Source organism: Puntigrus tetrazona, chromosome 13 (assembly GCF_018831695.1).
Source record: "Puntigrus tetrazona isolate hp1 chromosome 13, ASM1883169v1, whole genome shotgun sequence".
Lineage (NCBI taxonomy): Eukaryota > Metazoa > Chordata > Actinopteri > Cypriniformes > Cyprinidae > Puntigrus > Puntigrus tetrazona.
The window spans coordinates 17,697,465-17,716,005 of NC_056711.1; the positions used below are offsets into that span (position 1 = coordinate 17,697,465).

The following is an 18,541-nucleotide window of genomic DNA, read 5'->3' on the forward strand; positions in this document are numbered from 1 at the left end:
CATCAATGATACGAATTTCCTCAATTCATCTAAACTTTTTCCATCTAAAAAAAAAAGGCTGAAGACATAGAAACGTACAATATGGAACATGCAGTTTTATTTATATGCCGCCGGATGACGTAACAAAATGCTGGCTGTGCCTGAAATAAAAGAAAAAGCCCTCTGTTAAGTCAGTGGCTGACTTGGCAGTAAGACAGCCGCCTTTGGTTTCAGACCCAGCCGTTATGAGTTCATAGCTGGGTTTAAAGCCTCCAGCCCACCGCTCATGGGATCCAGGATCAGAGCCTCTCCACCACAGGTTACACATCACTGACCTTAAACAGCGGCGCTTTATGAATGGGTGCCGTCAGACCCATATTTGCGGGGCTCGTGATGCAGGTTTTGTAGAAACTGGGTCACAGGTGTTCGCTCCATCCAGGGGAATTTATGAAGCCATTCCTCCAGCCCGCTAATTTCTGTCTGTCCCGCGGTCGCGCTTCCAGCTTTCACGGCTAACCTATTTGTCAAAGGAATTCGTGTTTGGCTTATGCTAGTTGACAATTTGTCTTTTTAACCACATTAAAAATATGAGAACTGTTGTCGGCCCTGTTCCAGATCGGGCTGCGTTTACTTTTTGGACCTGCGAGTTCAAGCGCCGTCTTTTTCCTTTAGTATCTTCCGCACATAAATAGGTCCGTTGCAATAATTTATCACGGCTAAAATCTTTATTGAAGAAAGCTGGTTTACCCGGCAGCCATTTTGGCATTTATATTTAAGCAGAGCTTCACCACACGCTTAAAATTTAGGGTCAGTATAAGATATTTTTCAAAGAGCAGGAAGAAATTGCTAGTTATATTCAGCAAAGATGCATGAAATTAATTGAAAGTGATTGTAAAAACATTTACAACAGCTTTTCTATTTCAAATAAATGCTGTTCTTTTGAACTTTCTATTCATTATAATAACGATCGTCTTTATTTTCTATAGCTTTCAGTCTTTCAATGTTACATCCCCAAAGTGCTTTACATAAGTGAAATGACATTACAAGGACATCCTTGGAAAAAAAAGATAGTCTTCACAAAAATATTAAGCACTGATACCGTTTACAACGTTGATGATGTTTCTTGAGCAGCAAATATTAGATATGATTTCTGAAAGATTCGAATAATCAGCTTTGCGTCACAGGAATAAATTACATTTTACATTAGATAAAAACAAAAAGCGGCTATTTTATATTTTATATTTTTATATTTTACAATATCACCATTTTGTACTGCATTTATAATGTAAAAAATGCAGCCTTGGTGAGCATAAGAAATTTCATTCCAAAACATAAAAAAAAACCCGATATTGACCCCAAAATTGGTAGTGTATTAGCATGTGTATAAATTCTTTGCATATTTAATTCTATGACCGTTTATATCGACATGTTTTTGCACAAACTAAATGAAAAACACTCTTAATATAGCAAAAAAATGAAAAGCATACCACACATCCTCTAATCCAGTTTTATTCTTTTTCAGCAAAAGAGGAAAGGAAAAAAAGGAAAACAAGAAAACAAAAAAAGAAAGGCTACAGAATTTTATCTTATCCATATCTTCGTTTTTTGTATGTTTTTTTAATGTTAACCTAAAAAGGGCAAAGTAATGCAGCTCTATGCTTAGAGTGAGAGTTAACCAGAAACACAAAGGAGGTTAAATAAGGATTTTTCTTAAGATACACAATATTCATCTCTTTTCTTCAGTTCTGTCCATGTCGACCATCTGTCCATCTCAACAGAAAACCAGTCAAAGTAATAATAATAAAAAAAAAATTAAAACAAAACAAAAACAAAAAAAAGCGCAGGTAAATTGAGACTCCGCCTTCCTCTCGTTCCCACCAGACTTGAACACATCCCTCCATAATGCATGTGAGGGAGGGAAGGAAAGAAAGTAAGAAAAAAGAGAGAGAGACAGAGAGAGAGAGAGAGAGAGAGAGCGCATCAAGAGGATACAGAAAGAAAGGTTAGCATGAGCAGGCAGGAGAAAGTACAGGAACTAGTGAGAATGAAGGAGAGAAAGCCAGAAAAAAGGGCAAAAAAAAGCCACTGAGATCTTCAGCTGCTTTAAAAGAGGCAGAGTGTATGATGCAAGGGCTGATGGGAGTCGTACGAGGTTACAGAGTGTGTTTATTCAGACCTGAACAAACTAGTTCTCAGATGAGCTGTGGGTGGCCCTTTCCCAACCGAACCCAAACCAAAGGGTACCGTCTGGTTTGAAAACACGGCTGTAAGTGCATATGTGAGTGTGAGTGTACGCCAGTGAAACGACGCGGCTCTGACGCGGCTCGAGCCCACGGGCCGCGGCAGAGCCCGCCTTTTTTTTTTTCTTTTTTTTTTTTTTTTTTTTTTTGTCCCGGGACAGGGTGACTCGTGCGATCCAGGTCGCCCCCCTCCCTCCCCCTCCCTCGGCCGGTGTGTCTGTCATCGGAACGTCCGGAGCAGAAGTTCCCGGAGGTCTGGATCGATCGATGTGTTTCCCCTGGAGTCGATCGCAGCCTCTGAGACGAGAGCAGTTCTCCAAAAAAGTACAGACCGCCAAATTCGTCTGACCTGCTGACCTGCGTTTGGAGGTGCGTGGAGGGACAGATAACAGAAAGTTAAGGCTGTGCGGGTCGCCCGTGTGTGATGAGCACGAGGCTACTGAGAGGGGTCAGAGGTCAGAGGTCAGAGGTCAAAGCAGGGGTGTAGGTCCTCTGAGATGTGTTGGAGGAAAAAAGATGCCACTAACAGGTGAGTGAGTCGTGTGGTCGGTGGATTCGTCTGTGTGTGTGTGTGTGCGTGTTTGCGAGGGAGTGTGTGTGTGCGTGCGTGCGTGTGTGTGTGTATATGCAGGGGGGTGTTCAAGAGCACTCCTCTCCGATGCGCTGGCAGGTTCGGCCCACCTTGCGGTCCAGTTTCACCATCTTCAGCACGGCTTCCTCTCGGCCGCGGCCCAGATGGTCAAACATACAGTCGTGTTGCTCCGGCAACCGGTGCAACATGCAGAACACATAACCTGAGAACGAGAGAGAGAGAAAGCGATCAGAATGAGATGAAAGCGTTGTATAACCTGCTCAAGGTTGATTTTAATAGCACGGCATGTAGCACTCGGTTTAACTAATTGTAACAGCATGCTTGAGAGTCTTGTTCCTCACATGCGCCACCTCTTTTGAGACATCGGGAATGGCTCTGAAAAGTCGCTAATTACGTCACCGTCAAACTCTGCCGAAGTGTTTGCTTTTTTTTTTTTTGAGCTGGCGCAGAGATTATAATGCTTTCGGATCAATCCGAAGTAAAAAGAAATGGATTTGAAGTGGTGCTTGACCATGCAGTGCAACACTGGCGTGATGGTGGAGTTGTTGAAACAAGTAAAGAGTCCACCTCCAAGACTCTTTAGACTCTCCAAGAATCTTTAAAGTGCTCGAGCAGTCTTTCTTTGTAATTCTATTTAGTGCTTCGTTGCCATATTTCCTAAATTTTCATTTCAGTGTTCATTTAGTATGAAAATAATTGTACATTAAGGTATGTTTACGTCAGCAAATTTATTTTAAAAAAGTAAAATAAAAGTAAAAAAAAGTGTCTACTATATCCTGCGTTGAATCAAGATATGTATAATATATATATATATATATATATATATATATATATATATATATACATATATATATATATACAAATAAAATTATTTATTTATTCATATATATTTTATTATTTATATATATATATATATATATATATATATATATATATATATTTTTTTTTTTTTTTTTTTTTTATGTATATATACACACTTTACAATAATGTTCGTTAGTTATTTACCAGCTAAAAATGAACAATACTTATGCAGCATTTATTAACAGTAGTTAATGTAATTTCAGCATTATTTGCTAACGCATTATTAAAATCACAAGTTAACATTAGTTAATGCACTGTGAACTAACATGAGCCATCAATAAACAACTGTCTTTTTATTAACAAAGATGAATAAATATTCCAATAAATGCATTCCTCATTGTCTGTTCATGTTAGTTCATACATTAACGTTAACAAATGACACTTATTGTAAAGTGTTTTATATTCTCAATTACCCACAAGTAAATGAGAGAGATAATAACTGCACGGACTGTACAGCTATAAGTAATTATTCATATTTTTATTCTAAGCACATTTCACCAATTACAAACCACATCAATCATAATAACTACCAATAATTTTGTACTAAATAATTTGCAAAGAGACATACTTGTCCATGAAGGCTGGAAGTGAAATACTTTCATAATCAGGCGTGCAAAATTAGCAAAATTAGTCAAAAATAGAGATTTCACTCGGTCGGAGAAGTCAAAAAAAATATTAAACGCACATAAGAAATTCAAACTAACTCAAAGCTAAGGTATGATATTTTATTTATGAAAAAAATAATGTTTAATGAGTACAAATCAATATGGTAAAATAAAAAAAATAAATAAAAAAAGGTTTACTGGACATCAAATGCTTTGGACCAATTAAGCAATACCTATGCTAGCAAACGGCAGAAACTATAGGTAGGCCAGACGTAAGCTGAATTCTGCTGCGATCTGAGCTCATTTCCAAGTAAATAAAAATCATCTCTGCACACGGAGGAGGATCCATTCCATCTTAAGAGCCTTATTAAGAAGAGAGTCTCGTTAAGCTGTTTAATATATTCATTAATACACATGGTGTTTTTAATGAGTCAGAGATGATTAAAAGCCTACAATGTTTCAATTACGGCAGCCACAGAAGAGCTGCGTGGCACTGCACACACCAGTGCATCGTGTAGCGATATTCAGGAGCAACGTCGCTGAGACTACAGCCACACGGTAAAAAAAAAAAAAGTGCATCTATACTGTAGCCGAGTTGTCAGCTTTTGAAATGTCTGATGAGAAAGATAAACAAGGTATGGTGTTTTTCTCACCGACTGCATGCAATCAAGAACAAAACAGTGTACTGCCCGATTTATGAAAGATTCGTGTTAATTTGTTGAACTGACCTAGCAGGGGTTTAAATCGGTCAAACAGCCGAAGGAGTACTTCAGCCAAAAACTAAAACTAGCTGAAAAATGACTCGCCCTCATGCCATCCAAGATGTATTTTTTTCCTTCGTAGGAACGGATTTGTAGCGTTACGTCGCTTGCTCACCAATGACCGACAGCTAATAAAAACATCACAATAATCCACACCTCTTCGGTCTGTCAATTAACATCTTGAGGCGACAACTTAAAACCATCGGTCCGGTCCTCCATCCATAATACTGCTTTCTGAATTAGGTGAAAAATATGCAAAGCTCAAGCACCGTTGATAAAGGAGTTTTCATGTGGAATTTTTCACTGAAGAAATTATAGGTTATGGGCTTGTATTTTAACCAGAAGCAGCAGGTTAAAGCAACGATGACCTAATGTTGGATTTGTTTCTAACAAGCTTTGCACTTCAGAAGACACTACTTGTGGATTAGTGTGGTGTTTTTACTCTTACTCTGACGGTACCCATCGGCGAGCAAGTGATGTAATGATAAACGTACTCACCTACATCTTGAATGGCCCGTGGGTGAGCGTATTTTCAGTCAATTACAATTTTTTGGCTAAACAATTCCTTTAAATCCAATCAAGATTATTTGCTCACTGGACCGCAGGTTATTATACGTTACTGTACATCCGAAGATTTTCCTAACCCTAGGAGGAAAACGCGGCAGAGTTTTCGGCATCAAATAACGACGGGAGTCCTGTCTGAGATAAATCCCGGCGGGATAATGACTCAGATGCGAGCTGTCACGGGAACAGTCAGATCCATAAGTGTATTAGCAGAGCAGTGGGAATTGTCATTAGACTGATGACTTACAATACCACCTTCAGTTTAACAAAACAAGACAAAAAAACAACTAGCACAGCCAGGAGGACTGATGTTAACTGCGCAATTATGTTTAAATGCTCCCTTTATTTCATTACCTACAGTTAGCGTCTAAAATTTCAAAGACTGAGGGGGGTTAAATATACTCCTTTAGTTCTGTAGGGATCTAAAAGTTCTTGCAGAAACTGCAAACAGTCAGGTGAGGAACGAGCAAGCCCGCGTGGAATCGGAAAAGCCCATCATTCACATCACTCCGCGCGTCTAAGAGCTAGCGATATGATACGACACAACGAGGAAACTTTCGTTGTCATCAACAAAGCTGCCCAGACTTCATGGAGGACTACAGCGTTGTCACATCGTCCCGCAGACGACACTACCGTAAGATGACAGCCATACTAACCACAGCGACAGGACCCCAGCTCCTGTTGTACGAGCTCCAGTTTGGTTTGGCAGCGATGGCACCGCCGACGGTTCTTCTGCTTGGGAACTCGTGGAGAATCTTCAGAACATGAGGCCTCTCCCACACGAACACGCTTCTCCGGAGACGACTCGCTCTCCGAACCTGAGGCTGAACACACGCAAACATTTTCAGTGCTTCTGCAGTTGCAAGCGCATCATTCGAGGTTTGAAGGATGTAGGCCTTGCTAGGTGCATGCCAAGTCGGATGGGGTTGCCGCTCAGCAAGCAAGACCTCGTACGAGTGTTGGAATATATAAGTTAGACCTGAATAACTCATGTTATTTAACAGCAGCTTTTAAAGGGATAGTTCACACAAAAAGAAGACATTTTGTAAAATATTAAATATCCAAACAGATGCTGGTAGCCTTAGTCTTCCATGGTATTTTTTTCCCCATACGATGAAAATTAATTACTACCGACAACTGTTTGGTTACCGTTTAAAAACTAATTCTTCCTCAGCAGAAGAAAGATAGAGGTTTGAACAAACTTGAGTGCGAGTAAAAAAAGATGTTTTGATTTTTAGGTGAACTATCACTTGAAGTAATAAATGATGCACATAATAGTTGCTTAATCTTCACTGTATAAATTAAACACATGATTCTTTTTAAAGCTATAGGACCTATTCAGTCAATGGAAGTGAGTCATTCTCTTTCTATTTATGTTTGATTAGCATGAACAACACAGGCAGCAGCAGGTAAATTAGGTAAATTAGGTATATATATATATATATATATATATATATATATATATATATATATATATATATATATACACATATATACATACACACACACACATACATACACATATATACACACACATACATACACACATATACACACACATACATACACACACATACATACACATATATACACACAAACACATATACACACAAACACATATACACACACAAACACATATACACACACAAACACATATACACACAAACACACACACACACACTCTCTAGACAGCAGCATGGTTTGACCAGAGCTTCAACTCTATTGATTTAGCTCCCTCTGACCTCGGTTAGTCAGCCTAGACCAAAGCTTTCCGTGGTTTTACAATTACATTTTTACATTGACTCAAAAAGACAAAAAATTTTACAAAATCAACAAAACATTACGGATGAAGATAACTTTTGTGCAAATATGTAACACCTGATTACCTTCACCCGAGTCTTTATAACCACATTTGTATGCTGCTGTACATTTACAACTCAGGCAGTGTGACGGGCTAAACTATTAAAAGCTGTCAGACACACACATACACAAGAGCGGTGGTGAGGTGTACCTGAGTCGCAGGGTCGTTTTGTAGGAGTGGATAGCGTGCCTCGAGCTGTGTCTGTACTGGAGACTTCTGGGAGAGAGCAAATGATAGAAGATTTAAATTTATGCATTTGGAAAGCGCATTTATCTGAAGCAACTTACATTGCATTTATCAGTTCCTGCATTCCCTGGAAATCAAACCCATGACCATGGCACAGCTATTAAGGAGCGTTTTACCCACCATTTGAGAACCCACTAGTCTACTTTTTTAAGTTTTCAGACTTTCTAGTCGTCCTCAACTCGTGTTTTGGCATTTCACGTTCCCAAATGTTAATAAACAAACAAGTTATAATATGCCTGTGGATATTTTTCATCTGCAGTATTGTGTGTCAGTGGTCTATCATTCTCTATGACTGCTGTGTGATATTAAAATGATTAGAGCCCACCTGAGACTAGATGAAATATCATCTCCTTTATTAGAAGACAGAATTTGTGTGTCCTTACCGTCCTGTGCAGGAAGAGGTGTGGCTTCTGTCGAGGGCTCTTCGGAGCTGGCTGGCTTGGAGGACAGGGTTTGGCTACTGCTGCTGCTCGTCTCGTTACAGAAGACTGCTGATTGGCTATTGCTTGAGCTGGGGGCGGGCTCTGGAGTGCAGTCCTCGTCTGGCTGTTTCTTCTGTATGTCTGATGGCACCAACAGACAGAGCGTGAGAGTCTCTGAGACAACCTGATTTAAGTATAATCATAATTATACAGACCATGTGACGAAAGTGACTTACCAGCAAAACATTTGGAGCACAGGTTCATGGTTTTGCTGGACCTGGGAAGAGAAAAGACAAACGGAAATATTCTTTTTATTATCTGTATAGAGTAAAAGCACACCTCTATTATGAAAAGATGATCATAGCACCAAATATTAGTAGCCGACTCCAATGCTAATGACATTTCACTTTTTTCACAGATTTCAATACCACAACAAAACCTCAAAAAAGTCAAAATGTATAATATTTATACAATATACATTTGACGTTAATCAAAACTGTCCTAAAACAAAACAGAAATGCATTCTTGTCTTTGATTAACCTTTTTGAATGTTGTCTACTGTATATTCTTATTTAATATTTGTATACAAAAGGCTTGTACAAAATGACTCAAATACTTAAATTCAAAGCATTTTCTGTATGAGGTTTAAAAGTGAAATGCATTCAGAAATACCGATTCCGAAGGGACTCACTGAAAAAGAGTTCACGCAATGAACAACACTATGGCTTGCAATCAAGTTTTCCTCTACGCGAGGGCAATCCCTAATTAATCAAATGTTTTAGCGGCGACATTCGAAAAACAGATCTGAATTGTCTGCAGCGTGAACAAAGCCTCAGACGCCTCTTCAGTGGAGAGCCCTTCACCGTTCTTTACCTGCAGGCTGAGGGTGCTGACATATCAAACACTTTATTTACGCACACGCAAACAGCTACAGCACTTCCTGCAAGCGCCTCCAAACTCTCTCAGGATGACACAGGTTAGCATTGAAAACAACATCAACAGACCTTCTTCAGCACAATCAAGAGCAATCATAATCAGTGCCCAATCAAGGAGGCGGAAGGAAGCATGGGGAGAGAGCAGGGCATTGTGGGTAGGAATAATGCATATTAAGAAGATGAGCGTGAAGAGCACATCGCTACGTGAACACACCGAGGGGGCAGCCATGCGAGTATGAGCAATAATAAGGTGTTATTGATAGTGCTGGATGATACACGTATGGCGGCTGTCCTTGAATTGAGCTGAAAGGGTTAAATTGGTCGAAACGCATCAGACTGGCTGATCAATGCTGTAATGCCCACCTACTGAAACTCATCTACAAATCAGCTGAAACCGATCACACTGGCGGAAGAATCAAGTAATTACAGAGTAAACAACTCAAACCAATTCAACTCATCACCACTTCTGATCAAATCCAAAATGTAACGAACATAAGGATCAGAGTTCATTTTGAGCAGTCACTTGGATCGATTAAAGCAACACCCATACTTGCGACCATTACTCCATCACTCTTGCAATGTTTACCGAGGATTTGATGGCTAATGATCTAAAAGGAAGGTCGTTAAAAGTTGTTAAAGCTATATAACGAGAGCTAATATTACCAAGGAGGATTATTGCTGCTATATTATGTAGCTATTGAGTAAATGATTGCGTAACGGGGAAAAAAAGTAGTTTTGCAATGAAGAAAAATATAGAACAATGAAGTTTTAAATGACTGCATAAGTACTTTTGAAACAAGTAAAACGAATCAAATATAAACGGCGGCATGAAAAAACAACACCAAAAAGACAAGAGATAAAATAAAATGATATATTAGAAAATAAATGCATCAAATTCTGTTGGATGAAACAACAAAGATATTTTCAGGAAATGCGACTGTGTATGTGTGCGCCCACATGGTCTTCCTCAGTCACATGACTCCAAGCCAATCAAGCCGGCCTCTCTCCGGATTAATCTGACATCTCCTGTTAAATGTCACCTGCAATTATGGCTTATGAAAAGAGGCAACAGCCCAATCAAGACTCCAGTGCGCACACACCTCAGCCCACCTTCTGAAGAGTCGCTGTGTGTGCGGCATATTTAACAAATCACATCACACCATTAATCAAGCCATTTTACTAAATAACCACAATAACACTGAATCTAATTCAGAGACGTGATTGATGCAGCGCTTCCTACAGAATAAACCCACCCGCCAATAATTGGCTCTAACTACATACTAAACAAAACAGCATTAACATTTTAATGCTGTAAGTTTTAATTAAAATAACTTTTTTCAGAAACGGCAGTTTTCAAAAGACGACGTACCACCTGCTAACACTCTCAAACGCTTATTCAATATGGGAGCCTTTTTGACTTATTGCCAGTGATAGTTCACCCAAAACTGAAATCATTTGCCCTGAAATTATTCTAAAAAGTATCTACCTTCTGTTAAACAGACTATTGCTAACCGAAAGACAAGAAACTTCAACGGGGTCGGAAATAGGGGTGTGCAATACTGACAAAAAAAAAAAAGATGTTTTCTGTGCAATAACGATTATTAGATGATATTTTGCAGAATGTGTTATCGTGTCATGTTTTTGTTTTCATTTTATAGCCATTTTTTACCTTTATAAAGCCATTATTCTCTATAATGGCTTTATAAAGTATATAAAGTATCCATTGTCTTTTAAGTGTTCAATTGACGTTTTTTAAATAATCAAAGATGCTCTGAGCGTGAAATTAAATCCGCCAGTAGGTGGCAGGTAGTCACTGCAAATAAGTGAGTCATTGTCACTGAACCAAATCATTTAAACGGTTGATTCATTCCGAAGCGAATCACTGTCGTGTTGCTCATTTGTGTCAGAAATTGTTTTTGGCTGTCAAATAGCGCCAAAACAAGATAAATTTGTGAATGATTTTTGCTAAATTCTCAATGTCAAAATCCTTAAAACAACAATTACGAGATTACCGCACACTCCTGGTTGGAAGAACATAACGATAGGTAAATTACAATTTTTATTTTGGAGTGAACTACTCCTTTAAAACCAACTAGCTTTATCTATTTATTTGCATCTTCTATTCGCCTTTTCTCATCACATATTTCTGATGGGGCAAGCATCAATCATATTTGGAGTTAGGAACTAAAAACCCCAAATATTAAATCATTCATATGCGCAGTCTCTACGTACACGAGGTCAACATCCACAGAGCCTCGGCAAGCAACAAGAAAATTGCACATTTTCCAAAGTAGCTGCTGCTCAAGGTCTGATATCACTGCACTTACCTTGAACGGAAAAATTAAAGCGACATTGAAATGGAGAAGGCTTTCTTTAACAATAATGAGAGTATTCTGCGGGAATCACAGGGGACGGCGCATCCAAACACAACAGATGATCTCACTGGCCACACTCATTCCCTGCTCGCACCAGCTCCCAAAAGATAATGCATGCTTGAAAATGAGAAGACCGATGTGCTAACAGGTGTTAAAATGGAAGAAGCCAGATGGAAGTTCGGAAATGGGATGAAAAATGAAATGCCGCTGCTGCCCTTCACACTTCAGCCCCTCTGAACTGCGGCGCCCTCTACACACACAGAAAAGCATCTACGAAACAGCACGGATTTTGCTAAACTTTTATACCTGACGTGTTAGTATTATATAATTTGATGCTGTGGTTTTATTGTATTTTTTTTCCATCGTATTCAAGTTAATGGGTGCCAGCATTAGCGTCTGCATTTTTCTAAATATATAAAAGAAGAAAGGAACTCAAACAGGTCTGGATGAACTTTAAGGTGAGTAAGTTATGACATAATTGTAATTTTTGGAGGGTTAACTACCCTTTTAATATAAAATTGAAGTTTTGAAATCGATGTAGCGACCTGTTTTGTCTATACTCGTACCCTATCTAATAGCTAAGCACATTTTCAGATAACACACTGAACTGAGCATACTGGTACTTCATAGCAGTTGGTTTAATCTTGACATGTTAGTGAGGATGTGCTGTAGTTTTACAATTCAAGTGGGTGTGCGTAATTTTTCCTTGACAGTGGTTATCAAAACAGAGCCGCATTTGCTTGTGTCATTCAACACCAGTTGGGCAAGTCCACACAAGGTGGAGGGAAGAGTCACTCACGTTTTGAGACTGCTTTTGCACATGCAACAGGTTAATCGAAACCTTTCCCTCAAAGTATTGGTTTACGGGGTTTTTTGTTTTGCCCAATCAAAACAACCGGGTTTAATGCACGCCAGGGATAACAAATATAGGCCTATATGTCTTATTTTGATGAAAAACAAGACCACTGACATCAGAAGCCATAAGTGCTTTAAGTGAACTACAATTTAGTCCACATTAGACCATTTAAACTAAAGCTAAAACCAGATATAAACAGGAAAATAAAGAGAAATAATGCATGGAGGTAATTTATAAGAAAATGATTTAAGTAACAGAGGCTGTGGGTCTTCATTTGACCATCTGAGTGAAGCTATCCATCTGGACAGTTTTTTAAATGTCCAGATTCATTGTTTATAAGGCTGGGTGATGAAGTCTTTCAATGCATTTAAGATTCAATCATGCATTTGGTCTAGAATGGCTTAAATTATTTTTAGCAACAATTATGACCCAACAGGTATTATAACCATTTCTACACTAATAACGCTGAAACACAGTTTTATACTAAACAATCACAAAAATTCTGTGCCAGTGATTTATATGCAATATACCAAAACCCGTAAAACAACTACTACCAGCACATACTTTTAGCACAGGAAACGAAGACGGAAAGCAATCAAACGGGCAGCTTTAACTAAAAATCCTGACTTACTCACCCTCGTGTCATTCCTAAACTGAACACAAAAGAGAGCAGATACGGACATCTTGGCCTCTTTGCTACAAAACTACTGTATATCTTCAGTACAGTGGACTTTCACTATACCTAAAATTGTGGTTTCTTTGGAGATTGCCGCTATTTCGAAATGAAAAGCGATGGGAAAACAGCGACTTTCACGTTGGGTGTAATGATGACAGAAGACTAACTTGCAACAGTTAAATCAGTAGCAACTAATTGTTACACACTAAACAACCCATCGTGAAGATTGGTTAACGGTAAGATTTCTGATATACGTGAGTCAGGCGTTGTGATCCAACATATGCCTTTTTAGGACATTTACTGTACGATTTCCTTTATTTCCGCACAAAGCAAACCAGTCAATCTAATCATCTGAACGAAAAAAAAGCCATTGAAAGACATGTGATGTGCTATGCTGACGTCCAGTTTCGAATCTCGTGTGCATCTTCAATGACAGCAACTGTGTCACTTGAATAAAGAGTCCAAAATAAACCACTTCCATAATCTATTTGAGTCTTTCAGTCACACAAGCATGACACATTTAAAGAAGAGAGCTGGAATTGACTACAGTGATCATAATGATGATGAAGAGACCAATTTGTAGATTATTCATCATGTGTCATCATATTTATCCACTAAAACACACACACCTATGTACACTCACTCACACACACCTTGAAGCAAAACTTGACTGAAGTCCAGAAAATGATTCCTAACAAATGAAAATAACAGCACTGGGTTGAATGGGTCATAAATACATTAGTGCCATTAATTATTATTATTATTATTAACTTCCTTTTAACAGATCCTAATGTGAATGCATTGCAGAATTTCAGAAAAAAAATGAAAGCAAAACATGTTCATGAAGTGTTAAACAGTAAACGCTGAACGGATTTTGTTCTCACGTGACCTGAAACGATGCATGACATTGCATTTGGCCATTTTTTGTCATAGAAAAACAAAAAAATGACAGATAGTCCCTTCTCAAACTCACAACACAAGTTCAGTGAAGCTTGAGCTGTTGGAATGGATGGACCACAGTGGTTTTCGAAACGGTTTTTGGATGACAAGTTGATAAATGTGACCGCTGATTAGTCTATTTTTAAAATGCATGTAGAATTAGCAGGCATTTCTATTCTATTCAGTTCCCTAAATGCCTATTTGTGAAACACTGACCTAACAAATCAAGGATACAATTAATATATATACACACACACACATCTAATTTACAAAAAACAGCAGGTTGTGCCTATTTTATAATAGCTTAGTCACGGGTAAAGTGAGAGGGGCTTTGTGTGATTAAATTACCTGATACACTAGCCATGAAACATGCAATTACTGGCGGACCATCAGCATTTGACTCAACCATCACTATATCATCGTGTATATATATATATATACATATATATTTTAATGAAAGTAAACAGACAAATGGCTAATAACAGGCTGTTGAATGATCACCTGTCAGAGGTCGGTCTTGGTCTTGCCCAAATCTGATGCATCTGTTTGGAGCACAGACAGCAAGGAGTGTCAAATGACTGCACCTGTGAGCCTGACACGTGCCCGAAGAAGAGCCCTGATTGATGTGTCACTCAAGAAAAAGTCAATCTGTCATTAGCCTTCCATGGCCGTGTCTCAAAACCAAGGGACGCGTCTACCTAGACGGCATTTCAAGGAGGTGTGCATCAAATGTTCAATATGTTGTCTAGATAGGCCATCAAATAGGTTTTGACGTCCAGTATTTAAGCGTTGTCCTAAATAATCCCAAAACCTGATGTAAGGAACTACATGCCCGAAATGCGGTGTTGAAAGCATGTCTAAAAAATAAAAACAAAATCCAAATTGTTGTACAGGACAAGAGTTTTCAAACTAGGGCAAAAAGGACCCTAAGGGGGCCACAAGGAAGGGTTTCACAGAAATAAATAAATAATTGATTTAATACATTTAACAAACAAAATTAATCATTTATTAGGGAAATTGCTATATATAATAATGAAATAGTAATAAAATATTTTACAAATTAAGAAAAGTACATTAACATGAATTTTTCAGTATAAATTCAAACTTTTTAGATAAAAACACATAGCATCTAAAAGACTGAAACCCCTTGGACGAGAAAGCCAACACACAATCTTTTAAAAGACATAGGACAATGTCACCTGTTATGCTCCAAAAAGCTTTCTAGGTAGAGAGTTTACTAGGTTACAACCCAACAATCATGCCACCCTTAACACTCAAAATGTTGTCAAAATCTGGCACGCAAAAATAATAATAATAACACGCACCCTACATTGCTGGCATTGAATGTTTTGAAATGCAACAAAAAGACGTCCACTTTGATGCCCCAAAATCCTGCGAACGCCCATGATGCTAAAAGCGTCAAGTTCACTGCATTGTTTCAATACGACACACACGTTACACCATCTATAATGTCAAAACGCTGTCTAGATAAGGTTTTCAAACACAGCCAATGACTGGGATAGAGGACAGTGAGATATGAGGGATCTGTCAGTCCAGCTCACAAGGCTCGTTAAAAACCACTAAATCGCCCAAATCTGCTTTTGATGAGCCTGGATTTTTAAATGCAATGTGTGTTTAATGGATATGTGTGTTTTAAATGTGTATTCGAGGGGAAACAGCAGCTGTGGATGTGAAAAACAGGAGTGGTTGTTCCCCACCCCCATCCATCGGCCTACAACAATGAACAACAAACACTCCACATTTCATTCACATTTGTCGCCTTTTCCGCATCAAATTCGGCGCACGGGTACACTCACGTGTAAAATGAATCGTCTTACCCCCAAAATCCACAAGGGCAGCGGGGAGGGATACTAGGCGGCTTGCTGCGCTCGCTTCCTGTGTCCCCCATGGTGGCGATGTGAAGGCGGCAGGTTTCTGCAGGAAACACCGGGGATCCGCTCGCGGCCTAGTGCTTGTGCGGGAATTCCTCGGCTCGACGTTTGTTCAAAAACGCTTTACAACGAAATCCCCGAGCTGAAAACGCAGCGTAAGAAGTGAAGGATGCGGACACGAGCGGCCGTTACTGTGAATACGACGTAATTTAGACAAAAATCAAGAAATTAACGGCCGCGTACAGTCCGACGGACCGCACCGGGAGTCGAGGCCGATCAGCTGGCGAGTGGAAGATACCAACTTCCGAATGGGGTTTTGTTAATCATGAGTGCAATCCATTTAAATACCGATATTAAAGTCTTACTCGTGTTTACGCAAGATCCCGTTGTTAAAAAGGGAAATATATAATACGATGTTTAAATGTTGGTCTGCATACATAACATCACGCGTTAATGGCGATTTAGCGAACCGCTGTTCCCCCAAAAGAAAGTGGAACGTCCCAAGCTGTATTCCTTGTTTGTAAAGGGGATTTGTGCTTTAAAGCTGTTTAAGTACAAGACCTGCTACAGACCCCTACATAAGATGAACCGCTCGCGATGGCCTTGACTACAACACTTGGTGAAGCAAAACACAAAAATACATTAAAAGTATGACATAACAGTACACATTCATGACACTGAATTGCACATTTACAACACACTGGCTCAAGGCCACACAATAATGTCTCTTTCTCTGTTGGAAGGGGGATTCCATCGATTGAATTGCATAGGCAAAAAAATGTTAACTTGTACTGTATTTGGATCTTTTTAGAAGTTGTGTTGAAAATATTCAGGGTACAAAACTACAGCTGTTTGCACACTTAAAGAATTTAAACTAGAAAAGAAAAGTGCATTGATCTATTGTTGGTTCACCTGAGTGTAAGTTTTGAGTTTGAATGTTGTCTATACTTTATTGACTTTGAATACTTTTTCAAGTTGTAAGGGATAGATAGATAGATAGATAGATAGATAGATAGATAGATAGATAGATAGATAGATAGATAGATAGATAGATACTTATTATAATAATACTGACATTATTATAATACACTGGTAAAATCAAAGTAAACTTTACATAAAAATACTATATATTATTATAGCATTAAAGATGTGTTTGTGTATATATATATATATATATATATATATATATATATATATATATATATATATATATATATATAGTGCTGTCAAATTATTAATTATGATAAAATGCATCTAAAATTCGTTTTTGTTTACATACTATATTGTCTATATTTATAATGTATTTTTAAATACACACATGCATCTTATATTTAGAAAATATGCATTCATATATAAACATTACATATATAAACGAAAAAAAAAAAAAAAAATATATATATATATATATATATATATATTTTTTTTTAACAGCATATTACATCAAATCATTGTGAAAAATGGAATGTTCAGTCCATAATCATAATAGTAAAATTATAACATAATACATTTTTGCTCAAAGGATAATTCACGAAACAGCAAAAATATCAAACGCAACATCAATATATCAAATCATTGTCTGCTAGAAAGTGTAATTCAGAATTACAATACATAAAGCATGTTACGGCATTACAGTATTACATCGATACATCAGGGTAGGAATCATGAATTTAGTCTAAAGAATGTGTAAATCAAATGCAGTCATTGTATCATGACCTACCAAACAGAGCAAATGATCCTTCCTTTATCATGTGATAGCTGAACATGAGCGGAGGGTGGAACGACTCCCTTTCAAAGCAACATCTCCCTCATCATTGGCTAAGTCCAGCCTGAGGCCTCCAGGTCTCCCGAGACGCTCCACACAACTTCAAAGACAATTTTCCCCTCATTTCTACACACAGAACTTTAGAAATTAATGAGAAACCGTTTCAAAGATGACAGAGCTATAATGTAGCTCGAGCGCATCAAGAGTGACACAGATTTCCTTTCTTTCGCGACGTTTCATTCACTCGCAAACAGCGAACAGACGCTCAGGAAAATAACCATCGGATTGATAAGCATATTCATGATGGTTTACAAGAGTTCACGTCAACTTTTCAACTTTTCGCGGAGTTAGAAATCCCCCTTTACTCTCCGCGTTGTTTCCTGCCTGAAGAGAGACTACAAAGACGACGCTCTCAAAGGAGGTTTGATTATTTAATGGGGAAAATCAGAAGGTGCGGTGCAGCGGGACCTTGTAGATGCATTGATGTGCAAAAAAAGAGAGAGAAGCTCAAGGTGCTTGGCGGTGGGGGAAAAACAACTGTGATGATTTAGCAGTGAATTGATGAACACGGGTGAACTTTCATGCTTTTCAAAAACACGGCAACAAGGCCTTTGAGTAAAATATACTCTGATTTAACTTTCATATCAAGGTAGGTACAGTCAAAAGCTCCTTTTAAGCGCTACATTGAACGATGATCCTTTCAGAGTTATACGCGGCGGATCCGATACAATTCAGCAGAGCTGCTGCAGGTATAAACACACTTGAAGCGAACTGGTACGAAGGGGTTTTAGTCTAGGACACAATGAAAAGTTCCCGGTTCACACATAAAATAAAGGTTTCAAAAGGGGGTATTCACAGCGAGGCCATGAATGAACCGCAAAGAACCTTTCAGTAAACAGCATTTAGAACGTTTTAAAAATAAGGGTTATTTGCGTACATGACTCCATGAAGACATTATTTAAGCATTTGTGTACG

The 18,541-nt window shown here is 38.4% G+C and overlaps 1 protein-coding gene across 2 annotated transcripts; it reads right to left on the reverse strand.

The window, feature by feature from the left end:
* Window positions 1-1,472: 1,472 nt before the first annotated feature.
* On the reverse strand, window positions 1,473-16,103 carry zfand3 (zinc finger, AN1-type domain 3). Of its 2 annotated transcripts, none has more exons than XM_043256024.1 (6): window positions 15,730-16,103; window positions 8,368-8,408; window positions 8,093-8,272; window positions 7,614-7,679; window positions 6,259-6,426; window positions 1,473-3,013 (listed from the first exon to the last, which is right to left on the reverse strand). In XM_043256024.1, the coding sequence occupies exons 2-6, from the start codon at window positions 8,393-8,395 to the stop codon at window positions 2,859-2,861; spliced, it is 597 nt and encodes a 198-aa protein (XP_043111959.1). In that variant the 5' UTR covers window positions 8,396-8,408; window positions 15,730-16,103; the 3' UTR covers window positions 1,473-2,858. The 2 variants fall into 2 exon arrangements, with proteins under 2 accessions (XP_043111959.1, XP_043111958.1); XM_043256023.1 differs by having other exon boundaries at window positions 15,751-16,102.
* Between the last annotated feature and the right edge of the window lie 2,438 nt (window positions 16,104-18,541).

What these genes read in the sequence shown, in the direction of transcription:
- zfand3 (XM_043256023.1), bottom strand. Translation starts at nt 15,821, where the DNA reads ATGGGGGACACAGGAAGCGAGCGCAGCAAGCCGCCTAGTATCCCTCCC. An exon ending in GTGCTCCAAATGTTTTGCTG is followed by an intron (nt 8,273 to 8,367) that starts GTAAGTCACTTT and finishes TGGTGCCATCAG; the next exon opens with ACATACAGAAGAAACAGCCA. An exon ending in GCTGGGGTCCTGTCGCTGTG is followed by an intron (nt 3,014 to 6,258) that starts GTTAGTATGGCT and finishes TCTCGTTCTCAG; the next exon opens with GTTATGTGTTCTGCATGTTG.